The sequence below is a fragment of the Hordeum vulgare genome, chromosome 4H (assembly GCF_904849725.1).
Source record: "Hordeum vulgare subsp. vulgare chromosome 4H, MorexV3_pseudomolecules_assembly, whole genome shotgun sequence".
In the NCBI taxonomy this organism is placed as follows: Eukaryota; Viridiplantae; Streptophyta; class Magnoliopsida; order Poales; family Poaceae; genus Hordeum; species Hordeum vulgare.
The window spans coordinates 538,080,268-538,105,551 of NC_058521.1; the positions used below are offsets into that span (position 1 = coordinate 538,080,268).

The 25,284-nt window shown below is 44.3% G+C and overlaps 1 protein-coding gene and 1 non-coding gene across 2 annotated transcripts; one reads left to right on the forward strand and one right to left on the reverse strand.

The window, feature by feature from the left end:
- The first annotated feature begins 11,111 nt into the window (after window positions 1-11,111).
- On the forward strand, window positions 11,112-11,231 carry LOC123451506. Its single transcript, XR_006632361.1, has one exon. It is a non-coding gene; the product is annotated as a U5 spliceosomal RNA (small nuclear RNA).
- Window positions 11,232-11,242: 11 nt separating this feature from the next.
- On the reverse strand, window positions 11,243-15,621 carry LOC123449343 (heparanase-like protein 2). The gene is made up of 10 exons (XM_045126536.1): window positions 15,156-15,621; window positions 14,553-14,787; window positions 14,421-14,457; window positions 13,887-14,067; window positions 13,347-13,495; window positions 13,023-13,256; window positions 12,425-12,614; window positions 12,207-12,332; window positions 12,022-12,121; window positions 11,243-11,833 (listed from the first exon to the last, which is right to left on the reverse strand). The coding sequence occupies exons 2-10, from the start codon at window positions 14,775-14,777 to the stop codon at window positions 11,453-11,455; spliced, it is 1,623 nt and encodes a 540-aa protein (XP_044982471.1). The 5' UTR covers window positions 14,778-14,787; window positions 15,156-15,621; the 3' UTR covers window positions 11,243-11,452.
- Window positions 15,622-25,284: the final 9,663 nt, after the last annotated feature.

Genomic DNA, 25,284 nt, shown 5'->3' on the forward strand with positions numbered 1-25,284 from the left:
CCCCTGGCGGTAGTACCGCTGGGGTCCTGGCGGTAGTACCGCTGCAAATGTCGCAGGGCGGCTTTAAGAAAAGAGAGGGACTTGGGCATAAGACAAGTGAGTAAGAAGGGATGACTTCCAAGAAAATGTACTGACTTGTCATTGTATATCCTCTCCTTTATACGCACGAGAGGATGGAGGGGCGGTGGCCGTGGCCACCTATGTTTGAGACAATGGTATGACACCGCGAAGAATTATCCTTGGGTTCATGGCCAATGCTCGTCTTTGAAGCACAAGTACCATTTGACAATGGCTAAAGTGAAAGACTAGATTGATTTACGCATAATAGGGGGAGGGAGAGTTTATTGAGAGAACAACACTCCCCCTATGTCCATGCCTACATCTAGACCAAGATGGAATGTGAAGTGAGGTGCAATATGCCTAGTTTCAATCCACATTACTTGAATCAATGATATTTAGCTCATGCCTTAACTCCCGGAACCTTGCTTCATCAAGTGGCTTGGTGAAAATATCTGCAAGTTGCTCTTCAGTGTGAATGAAGTGAACCACAATATCACCTAGCTTGATATGTTCACGGATGAAGTGATGACGAATGTCAATATGTTTGGTTTTGCTATGTTGCACTGGGTTGAGGAAAATCTTGATGGCGCTTTGATTGTCACATAGAAGAGGCACTTTGTCACAAGTGACACCATAATCCTTTAAAGTTTGCCTCATCCATAGCAATTGTGCACAACAACTTGCAGCTGCCACATACTCAGCTTCGGTGGATGATAAGGAGACACAGTTCTGCTTCTTTGAAGACCAACTTACCAAAGAGCGACCAAGGAATTGGCACCCTCCAGATGTTGACTTCCTCTCCACACAATCTCCAGCCCAATCTGAGTCAGAATAGCCAACTAGATTGAAGTTTGCTCCTTTGGGATACCAGAGGCCAAAGTTTGGGGTATGAGCCAAATATCAAAAGATTCGTTTGACAGCCATGTAATGACTTTCTTTTGGTGCGGATTGAAACCGTGCACATATCCCTACACTCAACATAATATCCGGTCTAGATGCACAAAGGTAAAGGAGGGATCCAATCATGGAACGGTATACCTTTTGATCCACTGCTTTACCATTGGGATCATTGTCAAGCTTGCATCTGGTTGGCATGGGAAACTTGACCGGTTTGACATCTTCGAGCTCGAACCGTTTGAGCATGTCTTGAGTGTACTTGGCTTGTTTGATGAATGTCCCTTCTAGACCTTGTTTAATCTCGAATCCGAGGAAAAACTTCAACTCTCCCATCATGGACATCTCAAACTTCTCAGTCATTAGCGCAGCAAATTCTTCATTGAATGAAATGTTAGGAGAGCCAAAGATAATATCATCAACATATAGTTGGCATATGAACAAATCCCCTTTAACCCTCTTAGTAAAAAGAGTGGGATCAATCTTCCCAATTTCAAACCCACGATCTTGTAACAACTCAGTAAGGTACTCATACCACGCGCGTGGGGCTTGTTTAAGACCATAGAGTGCCTTATTGAGTTTGTACACATGATTGGGGAGCTTGGGATGTTCGAATCCCGGGGGTTGTTTGACATATACCAACTCATTTAAAGGACCATTAAGAAATGCACTTTTCACATCCATTTGTTGTAGTTTGAAGTTATGATGAGAAGCAAAAGCAAGTAGCATGCGAATAGATTCTAGATGAGCAACAGGGGCAAAGGTTTCACCGTAGTCGATACCCTCGACTTGGGAGTAGCCTTGAGCCACCAATCTTGCCTTGTTTCGAATCACAATTCCATTTGTATCTTGCTTGTTCTTAAATATCCATTTGGTCCCAATGACATTATGTTCCTTCGTTGGTCGTGGCACTAAATCCCATACTTGGTTGCGCTCGAAGTTGTTAAGTTCTTCGTGCATGGCCATAAGCCAATCCTCATCATCGAGCGCTTCCTGTACCTTTTTAAACTGCCAAGAACATTCTTCATAAGATGTGATTTGACTCTCAGCTTGTTCGCATTCTTGGCTGCTCGACGCTCCAAGAGTTCTTCATTAGATAATGGAGGTGCGTCGCCTTGTTTTGCTTGTTTGTTCTTGCGTCTTGAGCCGGTTGTTGGAGCTCCAGACGGGAATTGTGAGGCAGTTTCCTGATCATCTTGTCTTTCGACTTGAGCAAGATCACTGGTTTGATCTTGTATTAGTGGTTGCTCTTGATCTTGATCTCGTGTTGGTTCAAGGTCTTGGGGTGGTGCTTGAGTGGGCATATCACCATTATTAGGCAATTGATCTTGACCGAGAGCTTGATCAACTTGTTGAGAGTCTTCTCTTTGTTCGTCGGAAGCGTGTGGGACTTGTGGGGGTGATGGCTCCACTCGAATAGAGCATTGTCCTTCTCCTTCGGCCACAAGGGGTTCCTCAATGGGGAGTATTTGACCAATCCCCATTTTTCTTATGGCTTCGGGAGGAATTTCATCACCTATATCACAAAGACCACTTTGCTCCACTTGGGAGCCATTATTTTCGTCAAACTCCACGTTACACGTCTCCTCAATTAGTCCGGTGGACTTGTTGAGGACACGGTAAGCATGAGAGTTTGTAGCATAACCAACAAAGATACCCTCATCTGCTCTAGAATCAAATTTAGCTAACCGAGCTCCCTTTTTAAGAATGAAACACTTACAACCGAATACCCGGAAGTACTTGAGGTTGGGTTTGTTTCCAGTTAGAATCTCATACGGAGTCTTGTTCAAGCCTTTGCGGATGTAGAGCCGATTGGACGCATGACATGCTGTGTTGATGGCCTCTGCCCAGAAGTTGTATGGAGATTTGAATTCTGCCATCATTGTTCTTGCAGCGTCTATCAAGGTCCGGTTCTTCCTTTCTGCCACGCCGTTTTGCTGAGGGGTATATGGTGCAGAATATTGGTGCTTTATTCCCTCATCACCTAGAAACTCATCTAGGGTATAGTTCTTGAACTCGGTGCCGTTGTCACTCCTAATAATCAAGATCTTTGCTTCATGTTGACGTTGCGCTTCATTGGCAAAGTTGATGACCGTTTGTTGAGTTTCACTCTTCCTTTTGAAGAAATATACCCAGGTATATCTTGAGTAATCGTCAACAATGACTAAGCAATACTTTCTGCCTCCAAGACTATCAAAAGTTGGAGGACCAAACAGATCCATGTGAAGAAGTTCCAATGGCCTTTTAGTGTAGATAAGAGTTATTGGACGATGAGCAGTTTCATGAATCTTTCCTTCAATGCAAGCACTGCAAACACGATCTTTAGCAAAGCTCACATTTGTTAGTCCACGAACATGGTCCCCTGTCAGAAGACTTTGCAAAGACTTCATATTGACATGAGCTAAACGGCGATGCCAAAGCCAGCCCACGTCAACTTTAGCCATTAGACATGTCGCAGTCTTAGTGGGTCGCTTTGAAAATTTTACCACATAGAGACCATTTTCGACATGTCCAACATAGGCTACTTTAAGAGTCTTGCTCCTTAGGAGGACCACAGTGTCAATATTAAAAAATGTGGAAAAACCCATGATTGCAAGTTGACGAACGGAAAGTAAATTGTAGGCAAGAGACTCAACAAGCATGACCTTCTCAATAGACAAATCTTGAGAGACGACCACCTTACCAAATCCCAATACCTTTGACGAGGATGCATCAGCGAATTGGACATGGGTGGGCATAGATGGAGAAGGATGCACATCCACCACTAAGTCCTTGCTTCCGGTCATATGATTTGTTGCTCCACTATCGAGCAACCATGACACCCCACCGGAAGCAAACTCCTGCAATAGATCAAGGCTTGGTTTTAGGTACCCATTTTTTAATGGGTCCTTTCATGTTAGAGACAAGGGTCTTAGGAACCCAGATAGCCCATTCAATATCTTCATCGTAGGAACCAATAAATCTGGCATAAACATGCCCATTACTAGCACAACATAACACATAAGAGGAATTGAGTTTGCCGGCTGTGTTAGTAGTAGCGGCTTTGCCCTTCTTGAGGTTCCTATAGTCCACCTTGTTCCTGTTCACCTTCTGAGTCCCCTCACCCTCCTTGACAAAGATGTCCATGAGGGTGAGAGATTGTTTGCTCTTGTTCTTTCTTTTACCTTTTGACTTGGAGGTAAGTCCAAGTCCTTCCTTTCCTACAACACCCTTTTGAGTGCTCAAGAGGTCGTTCAGACTCTTCTCACCTTGTCTGCATGACACAAGGCCCTTCTCAAGTTTCTCCTTTAACTTGGCATTTTCTTCCACAAGATGAACATGCTCACAACAGGGGTTAGTTGCACAAGTATTATCAATTAGCACAAAGGGAGGACAAGTAGAGATCTCCTTGGTAAGCTTTGCTTGGAGTTGATCATGAGACTCTTTCAGAGCGAAATGAGCACCTTTCAAGGCTTTGTGGGCCTTGTCAAGTATGTCAAACTCTTCTTTGAGTCTGTCACGACCAACCTCAAGAGCATACTTTTCAGATTTAAGCATGCGAGTAAGAACAACATCATGATCTAGTTTCTTTTGCATTTTGGTGCAGTCATCGTTATATGACTCCTCAAGAGCCAAACGAAGAGTGCGCTCTTCTTCTAGAGTGCTAGATAATTCGGCAATTTCATCGGCATAGTCACGACTATGTCCATGAAGCTCGGAGATGGTCTCCTCATGAGACTCAATAAGGTCAGTGGCCTCACCCAGTTGTTCCAAGAGAGCAACAAAATGCTTCTTGGTTTCTCCCTTAATAGTGCATAGAAACTTATCAAGATCATGCTCATTAAGTTCTCCAACATCACTATCTTCTACACAATTTAACAATGAAGGAGCAGAAGTAATGTTGGTCTTAATGATAGAAGTTACCTGATTGGTACCTTTTGCCATGAGGCACTTGGTGATGTGGTTCTCGTTGGGGGCGTTGAAGAGAGACACCTTCTGGGAAGGGGTAGTGGCTATAGCAACAGTTGTCGTTGCCACTGTATCATCATCATCATCATCATCATCAGAAGGATACTCCTCCAGGGCCACCATTCCTTTTGGGTGAGGTTTCTTCACAAAGTTGTTCTTGATTGGAAATGATTTGGTTTTGTCTTTGCGAATGAGCTTGCCTCCATTGTCTTCTCTCTTCTCATATGGACATTCTGCCACGAAGTGACTCACGTTGCCACAGTTATAACATGTCCTTACTCGTTGTTTGGGTTTGAAACCACTTGAGTTGTTCTTGTTGAAGGTTGGTCTTGAGTTCCTTTTATTTCCCCAGAATTGCCTAGATGCAAGAGCCATGTGCTCATGATAGGCATACTTTGTGTCTTCCGGGCAGCTCTCCTCTTCCTCATCTTCTTCTTCTTCTTCAAGCATTACTCTTGCTTTCAACGCAAGTTTGGGTGAAGTGTTTTTTGATCGGACACGAGCAAGTGCATTGTCGGCTGTTTCGTTCATGATTGACATTGCAATGAACTCATCCAACACTTCATTGGAAGACAAAGAGTGAAAGTCTGGCCGCTGACGAATGACAGATGACATGGCTTTGTTGAAAGGCATGATGGCTTTGAGAAACTTGCGTTTGACCCAAGTGTCATCCACATCCTTACTTCCATGATCCTTTAGTGCCACAGCAATAGCAGTCACCCTCCGATAGAGATCACGAGGGTCCTCTTCTTCCTTCATCACAAACTCATCGGCCTGATCAAGTATCACTTCATAGTTGGATCGTTGAATACTTGAGCTTCCCTTATACAACACCATAATATGCTCCCAACAATCCTTGGCCAATGTGAAGGGACGTAAGTGGGGAAGATCTTCAGGTGGCACAGCAGACTGAAGGATAAACAGCGCAGAGTGATTATATTGATTGTCTGCATCTTCTCTTGGAGTGAGGTTGCTTGGGTCATGGGGGTAATATCCTTGCTCGATAATTCTCCACAAGTTTGTTGAGCTGTGATTCAAATGAGACTTAATAGAAAATACCCAGTTAGCAAAGTCACCTTTCACAAGTTTAGGAGGAGGACCAACAGGATTAAGACGAGGTGCGAGAACGGGTCCTCCATAAGTCATGGGAGGTGGAACAGAGGCATGTGTTCCAGTCCCATCCTTTTCGTGAGGTGAAGCAGGTTGCATACCTTTAGCTGCTTCCTTAGAGGAGTTGGCCTCCGAATCGGAAATGGTGGGTTTAACCACTAAAGCCGGTTCGGGTGAACTTTTAAGACCATCAATTAATTCCTTAAGCATGGTTTTGACTTCGCTCGTCAAGGACGTCTTGAGGGCTGCCATAGCCGTATTCAAGTCGTCCCTTGTGACCGAAGTCAAGTCCATGCCCTCGTGTTGCCCATGGTTCACTTCCTCTTCGCCTTCCATACTCTTCGGGTGGTTAAACCCTTAATAAAGAGACGTGGCTCTGATACCAATTGAAAGGATCGATATGGTTGGCTAGAGGGGGGGGGGGGTGAATAGACAACGACCACTTTTTAATTAATCTTAACAAGTTAAGGTAAACACTATACGGGTTCACAAATAATATGACAAAGAGGTGACCCCTATAGAAGCTATCAACAAGACCTATTAAGACAAGTAAGATATAGTCACAAGTAAAAGCAAATACAAAGTAAAGGTTAGAGATAACCACAAGTGGAACCGATGGAGACGAGGATGTGTTACCGAAGTTCCTTCCCTTTGACAGGAAGTACGTCTCCGTTGGAGCGGTGTGGAGGCACAATGCTCCCCAAAAAGCCACTAAGGCCACCGTATTCTCCTCATGCCCTCGCACGATGCAAGGTACCGTGATTCCACTATAGGTGCCCTTGAAGGCGGCGACCGAACCTTTACAAACGAGGTTGGGGCAACTCCACACAAAGCTTGGAGACTCCCAACAAGACCACGAAGCTTCACCACAATGGAATATGGCTTCGAGGTGACCTCAACCGTCTAGGATGCTCAAACACCCAAGAGTAACAAGATCCGCAAGGGATAGGTGGGGGAATCAACTTTTCTCTTGGTGGAAGTGTGGATCTAGGCCTTCTCAACCAATCCCTAAAGAATCAACAAGTTTGATTGGCTAGGGAGAGAGATCGGGCACTTTTAAGCTTGTGGAGCAACAATGGAGCTTAGAGAGGTAAGAGATAAGGTTCCTCAGCTAGAAGAACACTTTATATAGTGGGGGGAAAATTCAGACCGTTTTCCCACTCTCTGCCCGAGATCCAGCGGTACTACCGCTGGGAAGGAGCGGTACTACCGCTGCCTGGCGGTACTACCGCTGGGGCTTCCAGCGGTACTACCGCTGGCACCAGCGGTACTACCGCTGGCCCTTGGTAGTGCAAAAGCACTACTACCGCCGAGAAAGTCTTCGCAAAAGGGTCCGTCCACGAACTACCGCTAGGTAGGTGGAACAGGGCACCTGGAGCGGTACTACCGCTAACCTGGGGCGGTACTACCGCTAGCCAGCGGTACCACCGCTGACCAGGGGCGGTACTACCGCCAGCCAGCGGTACTACCGCTGGCAGTCCAGCGGTACTACCGCTGGGACCAGCGGTACTACCGCTGGGGACCATTTTGCAGAGAAGCTAAGAACAAACCGGCGAGGGCCGCTCCAAAGATAAAGGAAAGGGAGAAAGAGAGGTGTGCGTGTGCAAAGATAGATTCCACCCAAACCTTTCCACTACGGATCCCCTCTTAATAGTACGGCTTTCCTATGACTCAAATAAAGAGAGTCTAGGAGGGCGCCGTGCTTCCGTTCCAGAAGAGAGGAGTCGTGTCGTCTTGTGCCGTTGACGAGTGTTGCCTGAAACCTTGACACACACGATTAGTCCTGTACGGTACTGTCATCAATCACCAAAATTACTTAGGCATAAACTATGCCTCAACAACAACGTGACTTGATTACAGAGATGCCTAGAAACAGGAACGAGAAAAGAGAACAAAACCAATAACGAAAAAGTCGACATAGTGAACATGATATTGATTAATGGGGATGTCGATAAATCTCACCTCGGCGCAACGGGCAACACACACCTCATTTCGCGTCGCTACGTCCATGTCGCCACGCCCGCGAAGCACGACTGCCAAAAGCTTGTTGATCAAGTAGTTGATGAGCATGTCAAAGAAATAGCACGAGCGAGTGCCGCAAACAGATACCCGATGACTTTCTTCCTCTCGTGCGACAGATTGACTGCCATGTCCGACAATGGTTGGGAAACAAATTGTTGGGGAGTGGAGACAAAACACCTATCTAATCTATGTTGTTTCAAACAAATCTTCACAAACGTGCAAAATTCACGGTAAAGGGTGCCCTCCCGACCTACGCTAAGCTTCACTAGTGTATGCTATGGAAGAATCAATTGAACCTCTAGAACTAGAGCAACACCAAACTTTTGTCAGCACTGAGCTCCGAGTCTACATGAAGCGCAGAGTGAGATGATGTTTATTCTCAGATTTTTCAAGGAAACAGATACTAGAGCAGAAAAGGGAGCGCATGGATAAATAAGTTGCATGAAAACACGTATGCGAACATGACCGCGGATCAGACAAGCTACACAAACCATATATGGTCTATACTATGAGTTTTTTAGTACACCATGAATTTCTTATTATAGAAAATTGGTTCCATTCCTATCAGTTTCTAAAAAAAAAATACTAGTTCATTGTCGCGGTTTCGGTTTGATGGAAGTGCTTGAAGTCGATCCTGATCAACGATGAGGTTGCTTTTTGTTTTCCACTCCCTGACCGGTGTGCATTTTTTGGGGTGGATTCTATATGCCACCCGCGGGCAGCAAATAGTAGTCGCTTCGGCCGCATCTCTTGTCAGAGGACCGACCAGTTCACAGCAGCGTGTGATTCGATGTTTGTTTTTTCTCATTTCTTTCTTCTCTCGCTTTTCGGTTATTTTTTTATTTTTGTTAGGATTTGTTTTTCATTTTTTTCTATGTGTTTCTTGTTTCAGTTTTTTTCTTCTTGTTTGTTGTTTTCCGCCTTAAGATTCGTTTTTCTTCTACTTTTTTCAGGATTTTACTTTTTGTATTTTATTGTAATATATAGTGAATATTTTTAGAATGTGATGAAGATTTTAAATAACACACGTAACTTTTTGTATACGATATTTTTTCTCAAAAATACACTGAATATTTTTAATATATAACATCATTTTTGTAATATAAATTCAATATTTTTAGTTATACAGTATGTGTTCAATACACTGAACATTCTATATTATATATTGATTTTTTCAATATACATTGAATTTTATTTTTAGAAGACATAGTAAACACTCTTCTATAAACCTTGATCAATTTTTACTAAGTTATTAAATATCTAGCTCCTAAAAAAACAGATGTGCTTTTTTTGGTTTTTCTTTTTTGAGGGGTAAGGCTAAACCCGGGCGTGGGCAGCCCGGCCCGAAAGCCCGATATCCGGGCCGGGCTCGGGCTCAGCTTTTTCGCCCAAAGCCCGGCCCGAAAGCCCGAAAATGAGCCCGAACAAGACCTTTATTAGTATTTTATGTAAAATACAGGTATAATATATATTTTAAATATCTCGAAAATCATTATTTTAATCAATAAAGTGCACTGTTCACATGTTTCAGGCCGGGCGGGGCCGAGCTTGAGATTTTGCTGCTGGGCTTTCCAAAGGCCGACCCGGACCAAGCCCGGCCCGGCAAATGCCCAGGTGTAGGTAAGGCTAACTTTATTGATCAAAGTCCACAGTTGATGAGATATAATTAGGGTCATGTGGTTGGTTAGACTAAACATGACGACCTGAGCTAGATTAAGAGTATGCCTTGCTAGCCTATGTGTGTCATATGTGCCTCGACTGCCCCTTGATGCCTCTCATGATTTATTTTGCATCAAAAGCTATAAAAAACTTTTGCAGATGAAGATCCTCTACCAATGAGAGCGCTTCGTGAAATGTGATTGCCTCTAGGGTAGGTGGGTCTTGAACACCACCTATAACAAGAGATGAGCCACCTAGGAAATTGCCATCGCCATCTTGTCAAGCAACAGACGCTGCACCTCTCTTGACCTGGATCTTCGTGATGACAAGGGTGGTGCCTTCGGGCGTTGGACAAATGCGCTGGTAGTGGTGGTTCTTGTCAAAGTTATTGCCGATTTCTTTCCTTGTCGAAGCAGAACCATTTTTTTGGTGAAAAATCGAGAAGAAAAATTAACTGTTTGCTGGCAGAGTGGGCCGGCCTATTTTCCATGGGTTTAGGCGGAGGTGCCCCTATTTGATGCGCATGCGCGTGCAATAGGAGCTCCTCTTTGGGGAGATATGGGAGCTCCTATGCAGTGCTGCAGGCGCCCGTTAACAATCCGGCGTCTGCAGCGCTGCATGGGCCGGCCCACTAGAATGCTGTTCAGTTTTTCTTTTTAAATTTTTAATGAAAAAAATATAAAATCAAAAAAGGTTTACAGATTGGAATAAAAAAGGTTCATCCATTTTTTTAAAATCCCATATCTTTAAAAGGTTCATCAATTTAAAAAGAAGTTCATTAAAAATGAAAAAGTTCATACAATTTAGAGAAAGGTAATTAAAATTTTAAAAAGTTCATGTATTTTTTTTAAAAGTTCATAAATCTGAAAAAGTTCATCCGTTTTCAAAAATATGTTAATCAAATTTAAAAAAAAATCATCGATATGCAAAAAAACATCAATCTTATAAAGTATTCATTGAAATTTTTAAAAAGTTTATCAATATTCAAATATATTCATAATTGTTTTTAAAAAGTGTCAACGCCTAGATGAACCGGCCCAGTTTGAACGCAATAGGTTAAAATAATGCACGTTAACTGACGTCTGTGACGTCAAATAGGAAATGCCCTGGCTGGACCCCGGCAACGAGAACAGCAAAGGAAACGGAAGCTCGGCGGACATTGACTGGCCTTAGTAGGTCAAGTTCTGGCTGGGCCGGCATTGACTGGCCCACTGTGGTTCCGGAGAGGTCACAGCCTTTCACAAGACGATATTTCTTTGTCTCAAAAAGAAAAAAAAAGACGATATTACTTCTCAGCACAGCATCAACACGGCGCGGGTGAGGACGATGATTTATTAGCACCACCTCGCCCGGGCAGGGAAGAGCAGGTACCTGGGACGGATACAAATAGCACCCGTGGTGGGATGGAGAGAGCACGCAGCTGCGTGACGAGCACAAAGCGAACTATTCTTTCGCCTTTTACTAAAGAATACCGTGTGCACGCCACATTAAGCAGCATACCCTAATTTTTTAAGGGCGCCTTCTCTTTCGGAGAAGGTCCCAACAAACATGAATCGAAACTTTTAATTTACTACTCCCTCTGTTCCAAAATAAGTCTCAACTTTGTACTACCTCGGAGGCAGTATTATTTAAAAGCTTTGGGCAGCTCTTTGAATGATGGTTGGTGTTTCTAGAACTGTAAAAATGTCCTCCTGCCTCATTTCCTCATGTGTAAGATTCTATCTCTACACCTCAAAACGAACAAAATAACCTTCTTCCATCAAGAACAGGCCTTGGCCTCGAACCTCGGCAGGACCACAAACGCGATCGACGTCGGGGCCAGGTGCACGGGGGAATCCACGGCGGCGGGCACCGGGTTCATGGCCGGGACGCCGCCGTCGTCCCCCAGCTCCAGCGGGAGCCCGTTGAGCAGCATCGTCCTGCTCTGGTGGTCGCCGTCCTTGGCGGTCAGATGGTACTCGTCCCTCTTCATGCTCTCGCTCGACGGCTTGCTTCCCAGCCATGACACCGCTCTTCTGAGACCGCCGCCGTGCCTCCGGTGGCCGCTGCGCCTCTCGACGCTCACGTTGAGGTCGTTCTGGAGGGTCACGTTGTACCCGGTGCTGTTGCTTAGGTTGATCAGGAGGAGCGTGATCCCCTTCTGCATTGTGGAATAAGCAAGCTTTGTTCAGAAACAGCAGAAATGGTTGATCTAGCACATGCTTCACTGATAGTTGAAGTAGCTCTTCAGACACAACAAAGTTTGCAAACTAGAACAGACAAATCTAAGAATATCTGAAACTATCTCAATCAGTTCGCTTTAAGAAGGTCAAAGCGTCGGATCCTTACGTGTCGCTTGCTGCAGTGGGCATAAGCACGCATCTTACGCGGTGCATTGATATCGACTGAGAGAACTCCATTGCCCATAAGCCGATGCCATAGCAGAGCACTGAGAACGAAAGGAGGGGTCAACACATATGAGCCATGCTCTGGAAAACACTGCAGCGACCGCAGTTTACAAATGCGAGGCTTGCCTGTAGTAATCAGGATTTGGTAAGAACGTCTGTGTGTCAAGCAGTCCGTAGTTGCCACCGATGAGAGTCTGCCTGCAGAACACTTTTGTGTTGTACTTAGATGCCATTCCAAGTTGATCGAGATACCTGTTTGCGTCGAAATCATATCATGACTTTTTTCTCGCATAAGATACATCTGAAACTTGTCTAAAGTTCATGAGAAAATGTTGAGAGCTGACCATATGCTGTTCATGAAAGTATTTGATACCAGTTGGCGGCCATTGTTGAATACCCCACCGCTTTCACTAACCCAAGCAGAAGCCCATGTCCCATGCCTGTGGAGGGTAAGTTGCATGTCCCTGTAAGTATCTTCAGCACGATCTAGGTACTTAGGATCTACTATCTTCCTCATAAGGTGGACATCATCCCCTGAAAACAAAGTGTCACTGCTGATGCATTCTATATATTAATCACATTAACTGACTGAATAAATACTATTAGGATGTTATGCACCACTATTTTTATTTTTTAAGAAAAGCCTTGCTATTCCTATGGAAGCCTTATTATTCAGGAATTTCATGAAGCCTTTCCTTCACATTATGTATCAGTATCACAACTCACAACAAGCACTAGAATTAAAACAGCAAGGCAATATATTATTTTATTGCAGAAGACAACCATTAGCAAGACATGTACATAACATTAGTGAAGTCCTGCCTACAAAATTCTCAGCGCCACTTCTTCTGATATCTCATGCAAAGCATCAAGATATGATTTTGGAGGACCAAAATGAGCCTTTTCTAAATGCCACCAGAGAAAAAGCAACATATCACATACCTCCACCAAGATTGTAAATATGATGTGTCAAGGCATTAACAACACCATGACCTGAAGTCTGAAGTAACTGAGTGTACCACTGTTGATCAAAGAATCCTCCAGGGGCTAACAGCAGTGGCTGGGATAGCGGTGCCCTATACAACTGCCGGAGTATGGATTTAAGTTCAGTCACATCCTTTCCATAAAGTTTGGCATCGACCCTTGCCCCGGTTCCATGCCCACTCAGCTCATTACCTGACAAGAAAAGAATATTCATGCCTTCAGAACTCAGAAGGGATAACATAGAAGAGCTGAGCACAGAACACAAAAAGTACAGTAGATTACCGAATTCCCACGAGTCAACTGGATATCCTTTTGAGATTGTGTATTTGACAAAATCATAGGTGTTTGTAGAGTTCCATTTTCCCGCCCAGAAGGAACGTTGGACATTATACCTTCCATGGAGTGCATTCAGACCAAACGTGATAATTGCTCTGCAGATAGATTTTTGTTCATCCATGAGCTAATTCTGCTGAGAGCTTATAAAATGAAGAAATGATGCTAAACAAGCACATGCAGCTCCATTAGGAGTCCCTCATTGTGCACATCAGTTCCTTGTACATATATTTCACTTATTTATGTTGATAACTTCATCTGGCTTGGTTTCACTTTTACCGTATCTCCTCCCTAAACAAAATACTAATTTTGAAGACATGCAGAAAAAAACGACGCTGCTAGTGATTTTCTTCAACTATCAGTAGGTTATAAAAACATCCAGAGCAGTGATGGAAATGCAGTATCACATAGTTATGGCTATGTGAGCACAAACATGTGAACATCTCACACAAGTTATGCATTCAAAAAACTTAATATTAGACGCCTCACCCTGTCTTTTGGAATAGACCATTCAGTTTGTCCCACCTATCCATACTTAGACAACCGGCGGAGAAACCAAACAAACCATTTGACACATTTGTGAATGGAGAGCACGGACTATTTGTCCCAACATCGTAAACAACTCGGTCTTGCAAAGAGCCTCCCAGCCTAATCCTCAAATTATGAAACTCTGCAGACAGAATAAAGAAGTTTATATATTCATCAAACTAACCAACTAATGCTTACAAATACGAAAGATTTCTGCAAGTAAATACAATTATAATCCACTGATATGATATTAACTACATATGGTACATACTGTATTGTGTCAGAATTCTGGGGCAGTTGCCTTAAATATCTTGTGATACTCTATAAACTAGAGACCGCAACAGGCGATAGTATCATCACAGAGAGAAAACAACCTTCTTTGGAATACGAAATTCACAGTAGGTGGGCAAATTATGAACATAGATCTTCCATAGTTTAGAAAAATAATTACCATAGACAAGTAGCAACTACTGAATGAAGACCAGGTATTCATACCTTGAATGGCTTGAGCCAGAAAGGGGTGATCCAAATCCTGAATAACATGAAAAGTAAGTCAGTCCACGAACCACAATGTGCAGTAACAGCCTATTGCTTACTGACAACAAGTCAAGAACATAATAAGCGTACCAAATTCAGAATCGAAGATTGCCCCCATGGGCACTGATTGTAGTTGCACTTCTCCGGCGGCCACCAGTCAATCGTGGCGCAGATGTAATTCACATCCGTCTCAGCAATTTTAGTGGATCCTTTAACTATGACCGTCGCCTCCTCCGGCTGCTGCTGAGCCGAAGCCGAGTAAGGAGCATGTAGGCAGACAAGCGCGAGGAGGAGGAGGAGAAGCCTCGTCGCCATGCTTCCTTACCTATTAGAACATGTATAAAAGCAAAATCAGGATACAGTTGTGTGTTGGTTCTACAAGCTCACCATTTCGCCGAGGGTTTGCGCATCAGATGCCAAGAAATCGTGCATAATTAACCAGTGAGACGACGCAACGAGGCTGAATTCGCCCAAACAATGCGCGGAATTCATAGGCCCGTATGACACCATGAGGCAGGCAATTGCAAATTAACGGGATTAACCACTCGGACCAGTAACAGTGGGATCGTACACTGGTCTGGGAATGCCGCCGTCTGTTAGAAGAGGCAAAGCAAAGATCCCAAATTTGGCAGCTGCTAGAAAAGGATAGAAAAGATGCTAAAGTAGGAAGAAGGAAGCGAGGCAAGACCCGACCTTTCCCGTTCCTCCACCAACCACTCCGTCCCCGTCAGGCGTCGGCAACCGGGAGAGCCGCGCCGGCGCGGGGGGGAGGCCGGGAGATCCGGCTGTCGGCTGAGCTGATTCGGAGCTCAGGCCACAGTAGGAGGCGGCCTCACGGGACACTCCTGCTCTGCTATCCCTCACTCGGCAGTCGGCAGGGCTTCTTGGAGCGACGCGGCGGCTCGGGGAACAACGCGGAGAGCACGAGGACGAACAAGCTGGTGGCGGTGGGTATTTCTGGAGATCCGTGCCTGCCTTCTCTCTTCTGTGGTAGATTTATTCCTTGCTTCCATGAATGTTTTTTTCAGGGCTGGCGATGAACTTTCTTCTTCTTTTGCGAGGGGAGAGCTGTTCATTCACACTGGACCAATCGATGTGCCATTTTCGTGTATGTATGAAGGACTTTGTCGTTTCAAATGGCACTCTCTCTACTGTGTTTAGTTTCTAGGGATTTTTGCTGATGCACTTCACAGTCAGAGTTGTTGGGTGGAGGTGGGAGGGTCCCGACAGCGATAGTGCGCCCACCTGGAGGCAAATATTTTGATTACTTATTCTTTTTTGCTGTCAAAAATGGAAGAAGAAAGAAGAGGGTGTCGGTTGGATGTTGGTCGGGTCTAGGGATGACAATGGATACCCATTACGCACGTAATCTGCGGGTAAATTTTTTATTAGGGTATAGGAAAAAAATTATCCATACTTATATAAATAGAAAAATCTAAAACTCATTGGATAGAACGGGTACGGGTATGAGATCATATAACCCATACCCATATACCCATGTACTCATATAAAAGATGTGTTTGGTTTCACGATGAGGTGGAATCGGACGGGTTGGTTCCATCCCTAGCAGCCGTTCTCGTGTTTAGTTAGGTTAGGAATCGGAATTGGGTCATCCGCATGCAGGGAATATTCCTTCCAGATGCTTCACCAATTGATTCCACCGATTTGAAGGAATCGACTCGTAATTCGTGTGAGAAAGCAAAGAAAAAAAGAAATAACCAAACAATTCTCACCGCGCTCAACCCCGCACCCGAACAAAAGTTTTCGTGGTTATTTTTTTGTGGTTATTTTTTCTCGTTCTCATGATTATTATTTTTCGTGGTTATTTTTCATTTTCGTGATTATTTTTCGTAAATATTTGGTATGTACTCAGGATCATTTATTTTATTTACATGTGTTGAAAATAGAAAGAAAATGTTGCTGAAAATTTAAATTATAGGCTTGTCAAATACAAATAACTCTAATTGTTCAGATATGTAATCTCATCATTTATATCGAAGAGGTGAGTAGCCTCAGATTCTTCTCATTTCATCTCTCCAACTAAACACCGGGACGGAACCAACCCATGACTTTTTTTATCATCAACTGAACATAAGGATGGAACCAACCCATGACTTTGGGATGGAACCATGACATTCCATGACTTTCGGTCCTCAAACCAAACACACTCAAAATATACTCCTTCCGTCTCAAAATTATTCTCTTAGATTTGTCTAAAAATGAATGTACCTAAATACTAAAACATGACTAGATACATTTATATTTAGACAAATCTAAGACAAGAATTTTGGGACGGAGGGAGTATGTAAATTCAAAATTATATCTGTAAGCTACACTATGTCAACAATTTGTGAACTGAAAGTGTATGCCTATGTGTTATTGTTTATGACTATATGATGTTGTTTTATAAGAATGTGTTGTAGTTATAATCTATCTTTGTAAACTATATGATGCAATGAAGTTTATAACTATAAGTTGTTTAAATTGATATTTTGCAAATATGGATAATTTTACCGCAGGTACCCATCTATCCATCGGGTAACGTGTATGGGAAAAAGTTATACCTGTTGACGGGTATGGGTAAGGGTGATGGGTAATCTCAGACGGGACGGATAAAGGTATGTGGAGGCTCCACCCGTACCCATACCCTGTGGGTGCCATCCCTAGTCGGGTCTTGTAGGTTAGAGCATCTCCACCTGTCCTCCAAGTCGCTCTTTAAAAACATTTTTTCAGTGCCGACGAACAAAAAAAAGTCCCATTCGCACCCTCAACGCTTCACTTTTCGTCGGATTTGATCAAAATTAGAGCCAGCGCTCCTAGTTCAAACCCAGCCCACCGGGGGCACTCGGAATCGCCGACGCTACTTTTTACCAGTCCTGGCCAAACGGGTTGTGCTTCCTGGGCCGACCCAGAAACACGGCGGGCCAGGCATGAAACGGGCTAATCGGGTCGTGCCAGGCACGCAATCCGCCTCGGGCCGTGCCTGGGCCTGAAGGCTGGACACGTGGGTCGGCATGGCACGACCCGTTTACCATTTTTATTATATATATATAAGATAAAAAGGCCTAATAGGCCAAAATCAGTCCAAAAAACAACTAAATATGTCAAAATCGGCCCAAAAACATCCGAACATGCCAAAATCGATCCAAATAAGAGCCTAAAATGCAAAAAGCCCAGTAGGCTAGCGGGCCTGGCGTGCTGACGAGCCGACCCGTATAGCCCCCGTGTCGTGCCTGGGCCGGGAGGCTGCGCACGTGGGCCGACACAGCCCGGCTAATATTCGTGGCTGGGCGGGCCGTGCCATGTCAGGCCCGTTTATGGCGGGTCGTGCCGTGCCGGGCCGACCCGTTTGGCCATGACTGCTTTTTTACATGTAAATGGCCCACCATCAGTTGCCCAACCCCCCCTCTCTCCTCCTTTTTCTCTCCTCCGTACATGGCATAGGGACCGCACAGATGACGCGTAGCCGACGTGGAGTGCCCCGTCTTGTGGCTGGGAGCCCAATGACTGGAAAAAGTTCACCCCCAAAATAAAAACTACGCCGGGATAACCTCAACCGGCGAAAAAAAGGCCTCACGGAGGCTCAATGGCTGGAAATGCTCTTAATTATTTCTTGTTTGTTCAAAAATCTGTCCGACACGTATATACAGAGTAGTTCCTTTTGCCCCTCCCCACCCTAGCCCTCGCACCGCCCCCCTCCTCCTCCCGCCTAGCCCTCCCCGTACCTGGCGGGTCATGTTTTTCGGTCCGGTCCAAAATCACGGCGGCATGCCACAACACAACATAAACGAGCTGGGTCTGACACGCGACACGTCTTGGACCGTGCCTGGGTCTAGAGGCTGGGCACGTGGATTGGCACGACACGACCCGTTTAATTATTATGTATTTTTGGAATTTTTTAACATATATATACCTAAAATACAGTTTAATAGGCCTAAAAATGAGCCCGACAAGTTAAAATATACAGCTCAGCGTGCTAAACGGGCCAATGTGCCGGTCCTTTAGTAAACAAGTCGTGCCTGGGCCAGAAGGCTGGGCACGTGGGCCGACACGAGACGACCCGGTTAATATTCGTACCTGGGCGGGCCGTGTCGTGCCAGCCTGTTTGGCCAGGCATGCCCCCATCGGCTGCTGGCCCTAGCCACCAAGGCAAAGTGCCTCACGGTGGCAGGTGGCACGGTCTTCTTCCTCCTCCACCGGGTGGCGCAACTGGGTGTGTTGTTCTGACGAGGATGGAGCGTGGTTAAATTATACTAATATTTTATTAATATAAACAATTTGCATTTTGAATTAATTAATTACTAGCATTACAATTTGCCACTAATATAACTAGCTACATTGCCTATACACATTACATACGTATATATCTCATCTAACTTATTTTAACAAATAAAAATTCATCTATTTTAGCAAAACAAAAAATATTAAAAAGGTGATGTGTGAACTCGCCTCCATTCAGACGAAGGGTAGGTCGGTGCCGTCCCGTGGCCGCGCCGACGATGACGACAACTCCTATGGTCGCGGCGACGCTTGTGGCCTTGGCGGGGTTGGCGGCCAAGGCGGCCTTGCTCCCGGCGGCAGTCAACGACAACTCGCTGTCAATCTGTCATATACGCCCGTGGTTGCAGACGTGGCGCTCATGATGGTGCATGTGGCCGTGGTGACACTCTTCGTGGGTGCCGCTGTAGGATCCAATGCGCGAGAGTAGCAGTGGAGCGGAGGAGAGGCGGCACATCATGAGAAAGGTGTAGAGTCAAACTCGGTAGATGCAAACTCTGTTGATTTCCCGATAAAATAAAATCGGCAAAGTTTTCAAACTCGGCCAAAAACCAAATTTCATTAGTGTTGGTAACCTTCTAGCGGCAGTGTTGTTCCTTGTTGCACCTTTTTTTTGGAATTGCTAATTGCATGTACTCCTTCTGTTTCTAAGTATAAACCCTTTTAAAGTTTTAGTGCGGATGCGGATTACGTACGAAGCGATATGAATGAACATTCACTCTAAAATATGCACATATACATTCATTTATAGTCTGTATCAGAATATGTAAAAAGTTTTTAATTTAGAAAGGAAGCGAGTAGCATGCATGTACCTCTCTCTATTAGAGTTTTTTGGTCCTCGGAGCTGAACACCTTACTGAATAATAGCATATTAAGAGCATCTACAGCCGCAATATATAAATAGTGTCCATCAAACGTCCGCGGACATGCCCGTTAGTGTCCGGTCGTGTCCGTTTTAACCCCTCAAATTTGCTTGTTGCTTGCATCTATCCACACCTCCTACTTTAATCTCTTATTTTTTCCAGACATTTCAACGAACACCTTGTGGGCAACACCACCAGAGCACGATGAAGGCACGCAAGCCAGCCCGACGGCCCTGCCCCGCGCCCGCACGCCTGCCCCCGGCCTGCACCACCCCTCGCCCGCCCGCCTGCGCCCGCCTCGCTGATGGGGAACGTTGCATGGGAAATAAAAAATTTCGTACGCACACGAAGACCTATCATGGTGATGTCCATCTACTAGTGGAGATTAGATCTACATACCCTTATAGATCGCTCAGCAGGAAGCGTTAAGAAACGCGATTGATGTAGTGGAACGTCTTCACGTCCCTCGAACCGTCCCACGATCAGTCCCACGAACCGTCTCGCGATCCGTCTCACGATCCGTTCCGATCTAGCGGGAACGGACGGCACCTCCGCGTTCAGCATATGTATAGCTCGATGATGATCTCGACCTTCTTGATCCAGCAAGCAAGACGGAGAAGTAGATGAGTTCTCTGGCAGCGTGACGGCGCTCCGGTGGTGGTGATGATCTACTCCTGCAGGGCTCCGCCCGAGCTCTGCAGAAATCCGATCTAGAGGTAAAACTATGTGGAATAGCCTTGAGTTGCACGTGGCAAAGTTGTGTCTCAAAAAGCCCTAAACCACCAATATATATAGGAGGAGGGGGAGGGGCTTGCCTTGAGGCACAAGGGCCTCAAGGTGCGCCGCCCACCAGAAGGAGGAGGACTCCTCCTCCAATTCGGTTTGGGAAGGAGGAGTCCTCCTCTTTCTTATGTGGCGCCATAGCCCTCTTGGGCCGACTCTACCAACCCAATAAGGACTTGGTGCGCCACCCTAGGGCCTTGGGCTCACTCCCGGGTGGGTGGGCCCCTCCCGGTGAACACCCAGAACCCATTCGTCACTCCCGGTACACTACGTGAATTGCCCAAAACTTTTCGGTGACCAAATGAAACCATCCTATATATCAATCTTCGTTTCCGGACCATTCCGGAAACCCTCGTGACATCCGTGATCTCATCCGAGACTCCGAACAACATTCGGTAACCACACATATAACTCAACTATACTAAAACATCATCGAACCTTAAGTGTGCAGACCCTGCGGGTTCGAGAACTATGTAGACATGACCGAGGCACTCCTCGGTCAATATCCAATAGCGGGACCTGGATGCCCATATTGGATCCTACATATTCTCCGAATATCTTATCGGTTGAACCTCAGTGCCAAGGATTCATAGAATCCCGTATGTTATTCCCTTTGTCCTTCCTTATGTTACTTGCCCGAGATTCGATCATCGGTATCCGCATACTTCTACTTCTCAAACAACAATGCCAGAAATTAACACGTTGATGGAGACTTTCTTGCGTTGGTTTTTCCCTTGAGGAGGAAAGGGTGATGCAGCACAGGAGCAGTAAGTATTTCCCTTAGTTTGAGAACCAAGGTATCAATCCAGTAGGAGAATCTCGTCAAGTCCAGAGTACCTGCGCAAACACAAACGAGCTTGCACCCAACGCTATAAAGGGGTTGTCAATCCCTTCAAGATTGTTTGCAAAGTGAGATCTGAAGGCGGAAAGTGCAACGAAGTAAAAAGTGTAAGGCTGAAAATATGGTGTGGAGTAGACCCGGGGGCCATAGTGTTCACTAGAGGCTTCTCTCAAAATAGCAAGTATTATGGTGGGTGAACAAATTACTGTCGGGCAATTGATAGAACCGCGCAAAGTCATGATGATATCTAAGGCAATGATCATACATATAGGCATCACGTTCGAGACAAGTAGACCGATACTTTCTGCATCTACTACTATTACTCCACACATCGACCACTATCCAACATGCATCTAGTGTATTGAGTTCATGACGAACAGAGTAACGCCTTAAGCAAGATGACATGATTTAGAGGGATAATCTCAAACCAATGATGAAAACCCCATCTTTTTACCCTTGATGGAAACAACGCGATGCGTGCCTCGCTACCCCTTCTGTCACTGGATGAGGTCACCGCACGATATGAACCCAAAACCAAGCAGTTCTCCCATTGCAAGAATCATAGGTCTAGTTGGCCAAACAAAACCCACAACTCGAAGAGAATTACAAGGATATGAAATCATGCATAAGAGAGATTAGAAGAAACTCAAATAAGATTCATAGATAATCTCATCATAAATCCACAATTCATTGGAACCCATGGGAAGGATCAATGATGTTCTTATTGTTGCAAATAAGAACTATGTACCCGTGGATTTCATTGTACTTGACATAGATTGCAATCCTTCATGTCCCATTATTCTTGGTAGACCTTTTCTAAGGACTATTGGTGCTATCATCGATATGAAGGAAGGGAATATTAGATTTCAATTTCCTTTAAAGAATGGCATGGAGCACTTTCCTAGAAAGAAAATAAGATTGCCTTATGAATCTATGATGAGGGCTACCTATGGTTTGAGCACCAAAGATGACTATACGTGATTCCATCACTTTTTGCCTAGCTAAGGGCGTTAAACAAAAGTGCTTGTTGGGAGGCAACCCAACGAATCTATCCTTTTTCTTTCTGTTTTGTGTTTTCTAGACTTTCATAATTCTGTTATGATTGTGTTTTTTGTGTATCTTTTTGCGTTTGTGCCAAGCAAAACCGTTATGATTATTCTCGGGGATGATCGTTTGGTCATGCTGGAAAAGACAGAAACTTTCTGCTCACGAAAAGAATTTTCATTTTTTTTCTGTAAGATATTTTGAGTTGATTCTTTTTGCTGCTGATTGCTACGCAAATTATTCAGACTGTCATAATTTGTAAGAATTTGTGAAGTACCAGAGGTATACGAAATATATACATTACTATAGACTGGTCTGCTGTTAACAAATTCTGTTTTTGTTGTGTTGGTTGCTTATTTTGATGAAACTATGGATAGTATCGGGGGGGGGGGGTATTAGCCATGGAAGATTGAAAATACAGTAACCCAACATCAGCACAAGTAGAATTTAAGTTTGCTACAGTAACTAAGGAAGTGGTGGTTTGCTTTCTCATACTAATGTTATCACGAGTTTCTGTTTAAGTTTCGTGTTGTGAAGTTTTCAAGTTTTGGGTGAAGTTCTTATGGACAAAAAGATAAAGTGTCAAAAGCTCAAGCTTGGGGATGCCCAAGGCACCCCAAGATATTCAAGGATGCCGTAAAAGCCTAAGCTTGGGGATGCCCCGGGAAGGCATCCCCTCTCTCGTCTTCAATCCATCGGTAACGTTACTTGGGGCTATATTTTTATTCACCACATGTTATGTGTTTTTGCTTGGAGCGTCTTGTATCGTAGGAGTCTTTTATTTTTGTTGTGACACAATTATCCTTGCTGCACACCTAGAGAGAGAGACATGCACACACCGTGATTTTGTCGAGCTTCACTTATATCTTTGGGTAGACAATTCAGCTCACATGTGCTTCACTTATATCTTTTGAGCTAGATACTTTTGCTCTATGTGCTTCACTTATATCTTTTAGAGCGCAGCGGTGCGTGGCTTGGTAGTTGATATATGCTTTGAAAGTAGTCTCAAAAGGGGTAGTTATCCAAAGGGATATGAAAACTTCCACCTTCATGTGCATTGAATAGTTAGAGTAGTTTGATTCATCTCAATTAGTTTTGAGTTGTGGTTATGGTAATATTGAAGTCATGCTAGTAAGGTGTTGTGGATCTAGAAATACTTGTGTTGAAGTTAGTGATTCCCGTAGCATGCACGTATGGTGAACCGCTATGTGATGAAATCTGAGCATGATTAGTATATTGATTGTCATCCTTTGCGTGGCGGTCGGGATCGCGCGATGGTTTATACCTACCAACCCTTCCCCTAGGAGTATGTGTTGAATGCTTTGTTTCGATTATTAATAAAACTTTTGCAAAAAGTATATGAGTTCTTCATGACTAATGTTGAGTCCATGGTTTAGATGCACTTTCACCTTCCACCATCACTATCTTCTTAGTGCCATTTAACTTTCACCGGTGCACAAAACCCACCATTAGCCTCCCTCAAAACAGCCACCATACCTACCTACTATGGCTTTTTCAAAGTCATTCCGAGATATATTTCCATGCAACTACCACCATGACATGTGCCACCACGTCTACATTGCCATTGCATGATCGTAAGATAGCTAGCATGATGTTTCCATTAATGTCTATGCCATGCTAGATCATTATCACGGTACACTACCGAAGGCATTCCATATAGAGTCATCGTTGCTCTAAATTTTGAGTTGAAAGTGTGATGATCATCATTGATGGAGCATTGTCCCATGTGAGGAAATAAAAGAGGCCAAAGATGCCCACCAGAAAAAAGAGGCCAAAGAGCCCATTAAAAAAAAGAGAGAAGGGACAATGCTACCACTTTTTCCACACTTGTGCATATTAAGCACCATGATCTTCATGATTGAGAGTCTCTCGTTTTGTCACCACCATATAGCCAGTGGGAAATTTCCATTGTATAACTTGGCTTGTATATTCCAATGATAGGCTTCCTCAAAATTGCCTTAGGTCTTCATGAGCAAGCAAGCTGGATGCACACCCACTAGTTTTCTTTAAGAGCTTTCACATACTCGTAGCTCTAGTGCATCATTTGTATGGCAAGCCCTACTCATTCACATTGATATCTATTGATGAGCATCTCCACACCTCATTGATATGCCTAGTTAATGTGACTATCTTCTCCACACCATCTATAGTGCTATAACCATGGATCACGCTCATGTATTGCGTGAGAGTTGAAAAGGTTTGAGAAAGTAAAGGTGTGAAACAATTACTTGGCCAATACCGGGGTTGTGCATGATTTAAATTCATTGTGCAATGATGATAGAGCATAGCCAGACTATATGCTTTTGTAGGGATAACTTTCTTTTGGCCTTGTTATTTTGAAAGTTCATGATTACCTTGCTAGTTTGCTTGAATGATTATTGTTTCCACGTCAATAGCAAACTATTGTTTTGAAATTAATGGATCTGAACATTCACGTCACATAAGAGGAATTACAAAGGACACCTATGCTAGGTAGCATGAAAGCATCAAAAATTCATTCTTTATCACTTCCCTACTCGAGGACGAGGAGGAGTTAAGCTTGGGGATGCTTGATACGTCTCAAACGTATCTATAATTTTTGATGGTTTCACGCTGTTATCTTGTCATCTTTGGATGTTTTATGTACCTTTTATATCTTTTTGGGACTAACTTATTAATTCAGTGCGAAGTGCCAGTTCCTGTTTTTTCTGTGTTTTTGACTCTTTTCAGATCGGATTTTGGAACGGAGTCCAAACGGAATAAAAACCCCGAAATGATTTTTTCCCGAACGAAAGAAGATTAGGGGGCCTCTGGGCCAAGCCAGGTAGGCTCCAGGGAGCCCACAAGCTCCCACTCCGCCACCAGGGGGGAGGCGGTGGTGTGAGGGCTTGTGGCCTCCCTAGCTACCCCCTGACCTAGATCCTTGGCCTATATATTCCCAAATATTCAATAAAAAATCAGGGGAGCCTCGAAAATACTTTTCCGCCGCCGCAAGTTTCCGTTTCCGCGAGAT

Excerpts from the sequence above, each read along its gene's own strand:
- LOC123449343 (XM_045126536.1), bottom strand. The coding sequence starts at position 14,777 with ATGGCGACGAGGCTTCTCCTCCTCCTCCTCGCGCTTGTCTGCCTACAT. Across the intron at positions 14,068-14,420 it reads TCTGGCTCAAGCCATTCAAG|AGTTTCATAATTTGAGGATT; the intron begins GTATGAATACCT and ends TTCTGTCTGCAG. Across the intron at positions 13,257-13,346 it reads AGTTGACTCGTGGGAATTCG|GTAATGAGCTGAGTGGGCAT; the intron begins GTAATCTACTGT and ends TTTTCTTGTCAG.